Source organism: Oncorhynchus gorbuscha, linkage group LG03 (genome assembly GCF_021184085.1).
Source record: "Oncorhynchus gorbuscha isolate QuinsamMale2020 ecotype Even-year linkage group LG03, OgorEven_v1.0, whole genome shotgun sequence".
Taxonomy (NCBI): Eukaryota; Metazoa; Chordata; class Actinopteri; order Salmoniformes; family Salmonidae; genus Oncorhynchus; species Oncorhynchus gorbuscha.
In genome coordinates this window covers 100586562-100599318 of record NC_060175.1, presented here as the reverse complement: position 1 = coordinate 100599318, position 12757 = coordinate 100586562, and the positions used below count along the sequence as shown (strand labels likewise).

General features: G+C 42.3%; 1 protein-coding gene and 1 pseudogene across 3 annotated transcripts in view; both read left to right on the top strand.

The window, feature by feature from the left end:
- The first annotated feature begins 3456 nt into the window (after nucleotides 1-3456).
- LOC124032369 lies at nucleotides 3457-6570 on the top strand (annotated as a pseudogene).
- Nucleotides 6571-8420: 1850 nt separating this feature from the next.
- Nucleotides 8421-12757, top strand: part of LOC124032368 (potassium voltage-gated channel subfamily C member 1-like) — a 75185-nt gene continuing 70848 nt past the window's right edge. For all 3 annotated transcript variants that reach the window (XR_006838262.1, XR_006838261.1, XM_046344724.1), the window contains exon 1: nucleotides 8421-9842. Coding sequence is in view for 1 of the 3 variants with exons in the window: in XM_046344724.1 (XP_046200680.1) it covers nucleotides 9195-9842 (648 nt within the window). In the remaining 2 variants the exon portion in view is untranslated. The remainder of the gene's footprint in view (nucleotides 9843-12757) is intronic.

The following is a 12757-nucleotide window of genomic DNA, read 5'->3' as shown; positions in this document are numbered from 1 at the left end:
TCAGACCAGAGCCCTATTCCCTATATAGTGCACTACTTTAGACCAGAGCCCTATTCCCTATATAGTGCACTACTTCAGACCAGAGCCCTATTCCCTATATAGTGCACTACTTTAGACCAGAGCCCTATTCTCTATATAGTGCACTACTTTAGACCAGAGCCCTATTCCCTATATAGTGCACTACTTTAGACCAGAGCCCTATTCTCTATATAGTGCACTACTTTAGACCAGAGCCCTATTCTCTATATAGTGCACTACTTTAGACCAGAGCCCTATTCTCTATATAGTGCACTACTTTAGACCAGAGCCCTATAGGCCAGGGTCAAAAGTAGTGCACCAACTAGAGTAACAGGTTCCATTTGGGACGTACCCCAAGAGAAGTAACCATAAACAAAAAAATCGTCAGTCATATATTTTAAAAATACTCTTGTTTGCATGATTTTATCTTAAAAAATGATTCATGAATTGTTGCTAATGCTAATTGATGCTAAATCACAATGTTTATTAGTGGCGGCTGGTGGGAGGAGCTATAGGAGGAGGGTCTTATTGTAATGGTTGGAACCCAATCCATGTAACGGTATAAAACACATCAAACATATGGTAATCACATTAGACTCCGTTCCATTAATTCCATTCCTGTCATTACAATGATCCCGCCCTCTTATAGCTCCTCCCACCAGCCACCACTGATGTGTATTCATGGTTAATTGTCAATGTACTGTAGTTTTATCTGCTCCTGACAGTCATATGGTGGTGCCAAATGATTGGCCGTACAGTTAGAGAGGAGAATGAGAGGGATATGTTTCCACAAACACAAGAACACACATTGTCAGCGCACTGACATCTTAAATAAAGTACATTCCATGAGCCAGAATTGGTGTTGTGAGCTCTTTAAAAAAAAATGTATAATACAGTATTTGACAAGTGTTTCATAACTGAAACAAGGCCTGGATGAAACTCGCTGACTGGTATCTGCATACGTACCTGTCATTAATGCCAGAGTGTGAATATGTCTTCTGAGCCATTATCAGGTTACCTTCAACATTCAGTTCAACTCATTTGATTAAGAGTTCATATCATTTGAAAAATTCCAAGATTTTAGATTTGAGGTTATTTTCAAGTTCTAGAAGAGGTATGAATTAGTCTGTTGGCCTACAGTGACCTACTATATAATAATAATAATAATATATGCCATTTAGCAGACGCTTTTATCCAAAGCGACTTACAGTCATGTGTGCATACATTCTACGTATGGGTGGTCCCGGGAATCGAACCCACTACCCTGGCGTTACAAGCGCCATGCTCTACCAACTACCAATATATAATCAGTTTCTGTTCATTGTTAAATAAGTTACATGTCAACGTGTGATAAGGTACACTTCATATGTTCGCCTATTTCTGCTTCCATGTCCTTCTTCTTTGATCAAGTAGAGGATTTATACTTCTCTTGTGACTGTTGTATCTATTAGATATAAGCAATAAACTCTAAATACTAAATACAAACATACAATTTGTTTGGAGACTGATTTGCTGAGTGATTGAGTGAGTGAGTGAGTGAGTGAGTTGAGTTGAGTTGAGTTGAGTTGAGTTGAGTTGAGTTGAGTTGAGTTGAGTTGAGTTGAGTTGAGTTGAGTTGAGTTGAGTTGAGTTGAGTTGAGTTGAGTTGAGTTGAGTTGAGTTGAGTTGAGTGAGTGAGTGAGTGAGTGAGTGAGTGAGTGAGTGAGTGAGTGAGTGAGTGAGTGAGTGAGTGAGTGAGTGAGTGAGTGAGTGAGTGAGAGGTGAGGTGAGGTGAGTAGGTGAGGTGAGGTGAGTAGGTGAGGTGAGGTGAGTAGGTGAGGTGAGGTGAGATCAAGAGAGGCCTGAGAAGTCCACCTGACAATAGTTGACGTTGTTGTTGTTGTTTACATACAGTGAGCTCCAAAAGTATTGGAACAGTGACAATTTTTGTTGTTGTTATTTGACTCTGTACATTGTGATTTAGGTTTGAAATGATACAATGACTATGAGGTTAAACTGCAGACTGTCAGCTTTAAATTGAGGGTATTTTCATTCACATTGGGTGGATACAAAAGTTAAACACTAATATTTTGTTCCTCTACAAACTTGTTGGATGCATTTGCTGTTTATTTTGTTTGTGTTTTGTGTTTATAATTTTGTGCCCAATATAAATGTAATTGTAAATAATATATTGAAGTTACTTTTATTGTAAATAAGAATGGAACATTAAAATACTTCTATACCCATATAAGTGAATTTGTCCCAGTACTTTTGTTCCTCTAAAATGGACAGAAAGTGATGTAATTTCTAAACGGTTCAGCCAATATGGATGAAAATACCCTCAGATTAATGCTGACAGTCTGTACTTGGAACGTCATCCCCATTGTATCATTTCAAACCCAAAGTGATGTTCACTGTCCCAAAACTTTTGAAGCTCCTCACTGTACCTTTTTCATGATGCCAGTCAGGCCCTGAGGCCCATGTCTAAAACTCATTTCCAAGTCTTGTTTATAATGCTCTTTTGCACGCTTTCCTGAACCTGCCTAGTTGTACCGCTTTTTTTCCTATTCAAACAGTCCAGCGTGTTGACTGTCCGCCCTGTGTTCAGCGCGTCGATGGGGCCTAGAATATTCACCGGCTTTCCCAGAGCGCCCACTGGCTGCAGTTACTAATATTACTGGCTTTCCAACAGCGCCCCCTGGCTGCAGTTACTAATATTACTGGCTTTCCAACAGCACCCCCTGACTGCCGTTACTAATATTACTGACTTTCCAACAGCGCCCCCTGACTGCCGTTACTAATATTACTGGCTTTCCAACAGCGCCCCCTGACTGCCGTTACTAATATTACTGACTTTCCAACAGCGCCCCCTGACTGCCGTTACTAATATTACTGACTTTCCAACAGCGCCCCCTGACTGCCATTACTAATATTACTGACTTTCCAACAGCGCCCCCTGACTGCCGTTACTAATATTACTGACTTTCCAACAGCGCCCCCTGACTGCCGTTACTAATATTACTGACTTTCAAACAGCGCCCCCTGACTACCGTTACTAATATTACTGACTTTCCAACAGCGCCCCCTGGCTGCAGTTACTAATATTACCGGCTGTGTCACAAACTGTCACAGAAGATGTGCGATCACTCTGGAAAGGTGCTTTTAGTATTTAAAGCCATGGATGTCTCTCATTTGAGCCATACCTTTTGGGGTAACCACACGACTCAGAAGCAAGGCCCAAACGGGGTGAAAATACTCAGGACTCATCCGAGATCCTTCAATATCTCAAGAGAAGAACAAACTGTCAATCACTATAAGTACGGTTATTCTATAACGCTACGATGCTGATACTGTGGCAGTTTTTCCGATAATGCCTAAACAGTTAACGTACATATGTATTACGTAAGTTATGTTCCTAATCTTACTCATGCAGAAAAATATATAAAAAAATAAACCAAGATGTCTTCAGCAAAGGGAGTATCCATTGGCATTGAACAGAGCACCAGATACTCCTGTGTGGGGGTGTTCCAGCATGGCAAGGTGGAGATCATCGATGACGCAGCAAAGAACCAGGTAGGTCCCACTTCTGTCTGTCTGTTTATGTTTTAATAAATGCTTCCATGTGATAGTCTCTGGGATCAAATGTTGATCAAATCTTGTGGATGCATGTATTGTTTTGTTTACCCAAACTAACATTTCATTGTAATTCATTTCGATGCAGGTGGCCATGAACCCCACCAACACTGTGTTTGATGCACTAAGCCTGATCGACAGGAAGTTCAACGACCAGATCGTTCAGTCAGACATGAAGCTGTGGCTTTTCTAAGTACATTTGACATGAATTATTCATTTATTTACCATTTTTAATCCTTCAACAAATGGAAACATCACAAACAAATAAAAACTAAAACACATACAGGGTTTCTCTACTATTATTCTGATATTTCACATTCTTAAAATAAAGTGGTGATCCTAACTGACCTAAGACAGGGCATTTTTACTAGGATTAAATGTCAGGAATTGTGAAAAACTGAGTTTAAATGTATTTGGCTAAGGTGTATGTAAACTTCTGACAGGGTTACATACATAAAAATTAATTTGAAAAGTTTGAGTATATCAATACCCTTCTAGGTGACCAACGATGGTGGGAAGCCCAAAGTCCAGGTGGAGTACAAGGGAGAGACCAAAGCCTTCTACCCCCGAAGAGATGTCCTCAAGTTGGGGAGGAGTACAAGGGAGATCCCAAGGCCTTCTACCCTGAAGAGATGTCCTCAAGTTGGGGAAGAGTACAAGGGAGAGACCAAAGCCTTCTACCCTGAAGAGATCTCCTCAAGTCGGGGAGGAGTACAAGGGAGAGACCAAGACCTTCTACCCTGAAGAGATCTCCTCAAGTCGGGGAGGAGTACAAGGGAGATCCCAAGGCCTTCTACTCTGAAGAGATCTCCTCAAGTCGGGGAGGAGTACAAGGGAGATCCCAAGGCCTTCTACCCTGAAGAGATCTCCTCAACTTGGGGAGGAGTACAAGGGAGACACCAAAGCCTTCTACCCTGAAGAGATGTCCTCAAGTCGAGGACGAGTACAAGGGAGAGACCAAGACCTTCTACCCTGAAGAGATCTCCTCAAGTCGGGGAGGAGTACAAGGGAGATCCCAAGGCCTTCTACCCCCGAAGAGATCTCCTCAAGTCGGGGAGGAGTACAAGGGAGATCCCAAGGCCTTCTACCCCCGAAGAGATCTCCTCAATGGTCCTGGTTAAGATGAAGGAGATTGCTGAGGCCTACCTGGGGCCAGAAGTAGTCCCAGCCTACTTCAACGACTCCCAGAGGCAGGCTACTAAAGACGCTGGGGTGATCTCTGGACTGAACGTCCTGAGGATCATCAATGAGCCCACAGCGGCGACTATCGCTTATGGCTTGGACAAGGAAAAGAGAGAGGAGCGCAATGTTCTTATCTTTGATCTCGGCGGAGGCACCTTTTGACGTCTCCATCTTGACCATCGAGGATGGGATATTTGAGGTGAAGGCCACAGCTGGGGACAGACACCTGGGAGGGTGAGGACTTTGACAACCACCTCGTCAACCACTTTGCAGAGGAGTTCAAGAGGAAGAACAAGAAGGACATCAGCCAGAACAAGAGGGCAGTGAGAAGGCTGAGAACAGCCTGTGTGAGGGTCAAGATAACCCTCTCCTCCAGTTCCCAGGCCAACATTGAGATCGACTCCCTCTTTGAAGGCATCGACTTCTACACCTCCATCACCAGGGCTTGGTTTGAATAACTCAACTCTGAGCTATTCAGGGGCACCCTGGACCCTGTGGAAAAAGCCTTGAAAGATGCCAAGATGGACAAGGCCCAGGTCCATGAAATCGTTCTGGTTGGTGGCTCCACACGAAATCCCTGAGATCCAGAAGCTCTTGCTGGACTTTTTCAACGGAAAGGAACTCAACAAGAGCATCAACCCAGATTTTTTTATTTTTTTTATTTCACCTTTATTTAACCAGGTAGGCAAGTTGAGAACAAGTTCTCATTTACAATTGCGACCTGGCCAAGATAAAGCAAAGCAGTTCGACACATACAACGACACAGAGTTACACATGGAGTAAAACAAACATACAGTCAATAATACAGTATAAACAAGTCTATATACAATGTGAGCAAATGAAGTGAGAAGGGAGGTAAAGGCAAAAAAGGCCATGGTGGCAAAGTAAATACAATATAGGAAGTAAAACACTGGAATGGTCGTTTTGCAGATGAAGCGGTGGCATATGGCGCTGCCGTCCAGGCGGCCATCTTGATGAGCGACACCTCTAAGAACGTCCAGGACCTTCTCTTCTTGGACGTGGCTCCTTTGTCCCTGGGCATCGAGACAGCAGGAGAGGTCATGACCGCCCTGATCAAACTTAACACCACCATCCCCACCAAGCAGACCCAGATCTTCTCCACGTACATTGACAACCAGCCGGGTGTGCTCATCCAGGTGTACGAGGGGGAGAGAGCCATGACCAAGGACAATAATCTGCTTGGGAAGTTTGATCTGACAGGTATCTCTCCTGCTCCTAGAGGAATTCCACAGGTCGAGGTGACCTTCGACATCGACGCTAACGGCATCCTGAACGTGTCGGCGGTGGATAAAAGTACAGGAAAAGGAGAACAAGATCACCATCACCAACGACACGGGGCGACTCAGCAAAGAGGACGTTGAGAAGATGGTGCAGGACGCCGACAAATACAAAGCTGAGGACGATGCCCAGAGGGAGAAGATAGCAGCCAAGAACGGCTTGGAGTCCTACACGTTCAACATGAAGAGCAGTGTAGAAGATCCAAACCTGGCTGGGAAGATCAGCGAGGATGACAAGAAGAAGGTTGTTGAGAAGTGCAACCAAACTATCTCCTGGTTAAAGAGGCTGAGAAGGAGGAGTTTGAGTACCAGCAGAAGGAGCTGGAGAGAGTGTGTAACCCAATCGTATCCAAGCTCTTACCAGGGGGGGGCGGGAGGGGCTCCACCAATGGGGAGCTGTGGAAGCCAGGCCGGGGGCGGGGCTAGCTCTCAGGGCCCTACCATTGAGGAGGTGGACTAATCAATCAATCACTAAAAAGAGACCTGTTTATGATAGAACTACTGTTTGTCAACTAGCTTTGCATTCTTATAACTTTGCGTGTACATAGATTTGCTGTCACTACAAGAGCACTTTAGGTTGTTGTGTCAACTTCAACCCTAAATGATATGATCACATGTTAAACCAATATTATGAATGGGCTATTTTTTTGTTATTCATTTAACTTGTTACAATAAAAAAAAAAAAAAAAAAATGTTATGTTAGTCACTCTTTTCATTAACACAGTCTCATATTTACAGTTTAGGACTAAATAATATTACCTTTCAAATTTGTCATACAAACTAACAAGTACTATACTCACATGTTATAAACAATGTACTGTACAACATTACATAACAGTGGTTCTCTTATCATTTTAATTGCTCACAAGATCATTTAATTTGGTTAATTATATTGACATTGATATTCAAACCTACTTAATTGTACATGTTTTGATATATGACTCACTCTATGCCCACAGAACGACTATTGACTCAATTCAAGAAAAATTGTATGCATCCCAAAATGGTAGTGGACTATGTAGGGAGTAGGATTTCATTACTCGTCAAAATGATAGGAACCAATATGACCACTAGATGGCGATCTTAGGTCACCAAAGAAACACCTTTTTAAAATGCCAACAAACGCCGTTCCTTTTGAACCTGTTCACCTGTTGGACCAGACTGGCTTATGAAATATGAATATGCTAATCTTTTCCTAGAATAGCTCTGAACCGACTTTAACCCCTAATCAGACTGTGTGAGCTGAATTGAACTGAACTGAATTTGTATTTGCGGTACGTCAATAAAACATCGCCCTGTTATTAGGATGCATATTTGAAGAGGATGGCACATGAACGTATTGATATTGTAAAACATGTCTTTCCAAAGTGGTCCTAACGTTATGACACAACAGGTAGTGTTAACCAACAATTGCACAAGGTTAGAATAAGGGTTATTTTAAAAAGACAACACAAATTGATAAGGATTACTTGGTGGTGATGAGTTATGTATATATATATATATATTTTTTAAAATCTGTCTTGTAAATGAAGGATGAAAAAAAAGGTATTGTTCAATGAGCATCAGTGAGAGGAAGAGAACATTCTAGAACAATGAAGAACTGTGCAAGCATCGCTTCTGATTGCAAAGGAATCCACATGTTATTGAGAGATTTCTTTCTTTATACAAGTGGCTACTGCGCTCAAATGACTGATTTAAATGCTCCAGTTAACGCAATTATGTTGGGAGATACAATGATGTGGGGTAAACATGCTTGCCGTGGTCTATAGAACACGAGTGAGTCAACGTGAGGAAATTATACAGTCTAAAACACACATGTTGCCATACAAAGAGCAGAGTAAAATAAACGATGTTTTTTCATGGATCTCCCAATAATGTGACTTTGAATTCATATACATGTGTGTGGGTGTAGGTGTGTCTGTGTGAATTCATTGTTTTAGTTATCCTAATTGAGAATCAATATATGTAACGATGGATAGCCTACCTGTCCTCAGCCTACATTGTGGCACACAGATACAGTACTATAATAGATATGCGTGAATCTACAGTCAGCTTAAAGCCCATACTAGTACTATTCACGTTGTCTAATTATATAAACGGAGATCATGAATATATTTAAAGGAGTGGTATATTATAAGAACAAAATAATCTCTCATAAAGGCTAAAATTAACCAGACTAGAAAGGGTTAATTTATCGAGTCTGTTGCGAGCCTCAGTCGGCGTTTACAGGGAGGGCTGGCTGTGTGTCGTCTGTCTGACTGACTATGGTGTGGCTGAGCTGAGGGAGGAGGGAGGATACTTCTGGTTGGAAAAGCAACAGATCCTTCATGTTCCCTGAAAAACAACCTCACATCACATCTCATTCGCCTCCAGGAAGACATCAACGCAAATTGATGGAATATTCCAAAACACGCGTCGCGCGCATTTAGTCATTTAGATCATTATTGGGGTCAACTTCCATGTTTAGGAAATGTGTTTTAAAAAATTGAGGGGGGTCTGGCGGATTTTGTGAATTTTCGGATAAGGAATAATGCAACAATAGGTGAGGACCTTGGGTTATTACTCCAAAAAAATTAATCTAGAAATAGACTTTCTTTAAATTGGCACATTTTGTAGATTTGATGTAGAATAAAACACTCCCAATATACCATAGCATAATCTGAAACTACCGTTGAAGGTCGCCAAGTATCCATGACTGAACTGTTGAATCTTTGAAGCCTATTTTCGGCAACAACTTCTGCTTATTTATAGACATTATTCAACAAATATTTTGACCACAATAGCCTGCCTAGTCCAGATATTATATAGATGTTTTGAGATTGCAACCTATAGATAAGAGTCGTTAGGGGAGTTGTAGCCTTTATAACAGGGGGTTTTAGTCAAGGGCACTCTCTCTCTGCCTGCCTGCCGCTCGCATTGGACTTGTTGAAAGCAACAACTGTCCCCGGTACAGTTGGATAAATGAGTAGTATTATAACAAGGACTGGCATGAGGAAAAACTCAATTGTCACCGTGTGATTCACCGAGATATAATAACTTAATAACAAATTAACGGAATAACCAACCGTCTCTCCATCTAAATCTATGATTAACTCGGTGTGTGTTTCGTCTTACCGAGGACGCAAATCAGGCAACAAACCTCCGTCCAAGACATGCCTGAAGGAAGAGATGACCAGGGCGGAAGATTCTGAAAAAATAATCATCAATGTTGGTGGCACAAGACACGAAACCTACAAAAGCACAATTAGGACCCTACCGGGGACGCGCCTGGCATTGTTAGCCGACCCGCCAGAGCCGGTGAACAACCCAGACACGGACTCCCTCCCACCGACTCCCTCCCAACCCAGATCCATATCTCCATATCCAACTACAAACGAGTTATTTTTCGACAGGCACCCTGGCATATTCGCTTATGTGTTGAACTATTATAGGACTGGCAAGCTTCATTGCCCCGCCGATGTCTGCGGGCCTCTTTTTGAAGAGGAGTTGGCGTTTTGGATGATAGATGAGACCGACGTGGAGCCGTGTTGCTGGATGACATACCGGCAGCATCGGGACGCAGAGGAGGCGCTGGACATATTCGAACCACCGGACCCAGATGACACGGACGATGAACTACCCAGACGGTTCGGCATTGAGGACTGCCCGGACAGATCGAGGGGATGCTGCGAAGTTTGGCAACCAAAGATATGGGCACTCTTTGAGGACCCCTACTCATCCAGGGCTGCTAGAGTAAGTTTACACTTTTTTTTTCATATTAATACTATTGTAATATATAGCAATATGCTTCCTGTTCATAAACTCCCACAGTAAAGTCATTAGAATCATGCAACGCAATCAACAGGTGTTCTGTCATTTTCGCGCGCAGTGAGGCGCCGCTGACAACCAACAGGTGTCTGTTCTCTCACTACTGCTGCGCGACAACAAGACAGTAACAGGACAACATGTGCTACTGTGGAAATAACATCATGGGATGATGATATTGTCTCAAAGCTATATTATTTTACTGGGGGTTCGTTGTTATGCATAATAAGTTATATTTCTTACCCACAAAGTTACAATTAATAGAGCTACTTATGACATGAGAAGTCTGACCAGAATGCAATCTATTGCATTATGCTCTATATTATTAAGGGGCCACTGAGTAAATCATTCAAGTTCAATTCTGACCTTGAAGTCTTAGGCCTGTCTATGTTCAAGTTCAAATGTGACTGTCTGGCACCCACATGGTATACAGCCAGTGTGACAGCATGACTGGTTGTTATATCTGTCATGACTGGTTGTTATCAATGTCCTGACTGGTTGCTATCCCTGTCATGACTGGTTGTTGTCTCTGTCATGACTGGTTGTTATCAATGTCCTGACTGGTTGTTATCTCTGTCCTGACTGGTTGCTATCCCTGTCATGATTGGTTGTTGTCGCTGTCATGACTGGTTGTTATCTCTGTCCTGACTGGTTGTTATCTCTGTCATGACTGGTTGTTATCTCTGTCATGACTAGTTGTTATCTCTCTCAGTCTCTGTCATGACTGGTTGTTATCTCTGTCATGACTGGTTGTTATCAATGTCCTGACTGGTTGTTATCTCTGTCCTGACTGGTTGCTATCCCTGTCATGATTGGTTGTTGTCGCTGTCATGACTGGTTGTTATCTCTGTCCTGACTGGTTGTTATCTCTGTCATGACTGGTTGTTATCTCTGTCATGACTGGTTGTTATCTCTCTCAGTCTCTGTCATGACTGGTTGTTATCTCTGCCATGACTGGTTGTTATCTCTGTCATGACTGGTTGTTATCTCTCTCAGTCTCTGTCATGACTGGTTGTTTTCTCTATCCTGACTGGTTGTTATCTCTGCCATGACTGGTTGTTATCTCTGTCATGACTGGTTGTTATCTCTCTCAGTCTCTGTCATGACTGGTTGTTATCTCTGCCATGACTGGTTGTTATCTCTGTCATGACTGGTTGTTATCTCTCTCAGTCTCTGTCATGACTGGTTGTTATCTCTGCCATGACTGGTTGTTATCTCTGTCAGTCTCTGTCATGACTGGTTGTTATCTCTGTCATGACTGGTTGTTATCAATGTCCTGACTGGTTGTTATCTCTGTCCTGACTGGTTGCTATCCCTGTCATGATTGGTTGTTGTCGCTGTCATGACTGGTTGTTATCTCTGTCATGACTGGTTGTTATCTCTGTCATGACTGGTTGTTATCTCTCTCAGTCTCTGTCATGACTGGTTGTTATCTCTGTCATGACTGGTTGTTATCTCTGTCATGACTGGTTGTTGTCTCTGTCCTTTCTGGTTGTTATCTCTGTCATGACTGGTTGTTGTCTCTGTCATGACTGGTTGTTATCTCTGTCATGACTGGTTGTTGTCTCTGTCATGACTGGTTGTTATCTCTGTCATGACTGGTTGTTATCTCTGTCATGACTGGTTGTTATCTCTCTCAGCCTCTGTCATGACTGGTTGTTATCTCTCTCAGTCTCTGTCATGACTGGTTGTTATCTCTGCCATGACTGGTTGTTATCTCTGTCAAGACTGGTTGTTATCTCTCTCAGACTTTGTCATGACTGGTTGTTGTCTCTGTCATGACTGGTTGTTATCTCTCTCAGTCTTTGTCATGACTGGTTGTTATCTCTGTCATGACTGGTTGTTATCTCTCTCAGTCTTTGTCATGACTGGTTGTTATCTCTGTCATGACTGGTTGTTATCTCTCTCAGTCTCTGTCATGACTGGTTGTTATCTCTGTCATGACTGGTTGTTATCTCTCTCAGTTTCTGTCATGACTGGTTGTTATCTCTGTCATGACTGGTTTTTATCTCTGTCATGACTGGTTGTTATCTCTGTCATGACTGGTTGTTATCTCTCTCAGTCTTTGTCATGACTGGTTGTTATCTCTGTCATGACTGGTTGTTATCTCTCTCAGTCTCTGTCATGACTGGTTGTTATCTCTGTCATGACTGGTTTTTATCTCTGTCATGACTGGTTGTTACCTCTGTCATGACTGGTTGTTATCTCTGTCATGACTGTGTCATATGTGTGATATGCGATAGTTGTAGTCTCATGCCCTCTTATATGTCTCCTATAAGTGATTGATGATAAGTCTTTAAAATGAGAACATCACTTCAGTAACAGTATACCATTTGGTAACCTTATTGGGAAATATTTTTACTTTCATGACAACATACGATATCACTTATAGCCGATGATATATGATTTGGTAGCCTATGTAATTAAGCGAATTGTCCTTTGATTAATTATCATATAAACTATGCTATGACCATAATAAGAACCATAAAAGGTGGACCAGATGCTGTTTTGTTCATAATAGTTCATGTTAACCTTTTCCTGCCAGTTGAGATGATCTTTGATATCCAGCTACATATTTTCCCAGAGGACATTGTCTTATGAGGCAGAGATGTGAGAGTTTAACAGCTAATGGAGAGAGAGAGAGAGAGAGAGAGAGAGAGAGAGAGAGAGAGAGAGAGAGAGAGAGAGAGAGAGAGAGAGAGAGAGAGAGAGAGAGAGAGAGAGAGAGAGAGAGAGAGAGAGAGAGAGAGAGAGAGAGAGAGAGAGAGAGAGAGAGAGAGATTTGAAGGCAGGTACCATTATACACTGTGCTCTATACCAGCAGCTGGCCGTAATTGGGAGGC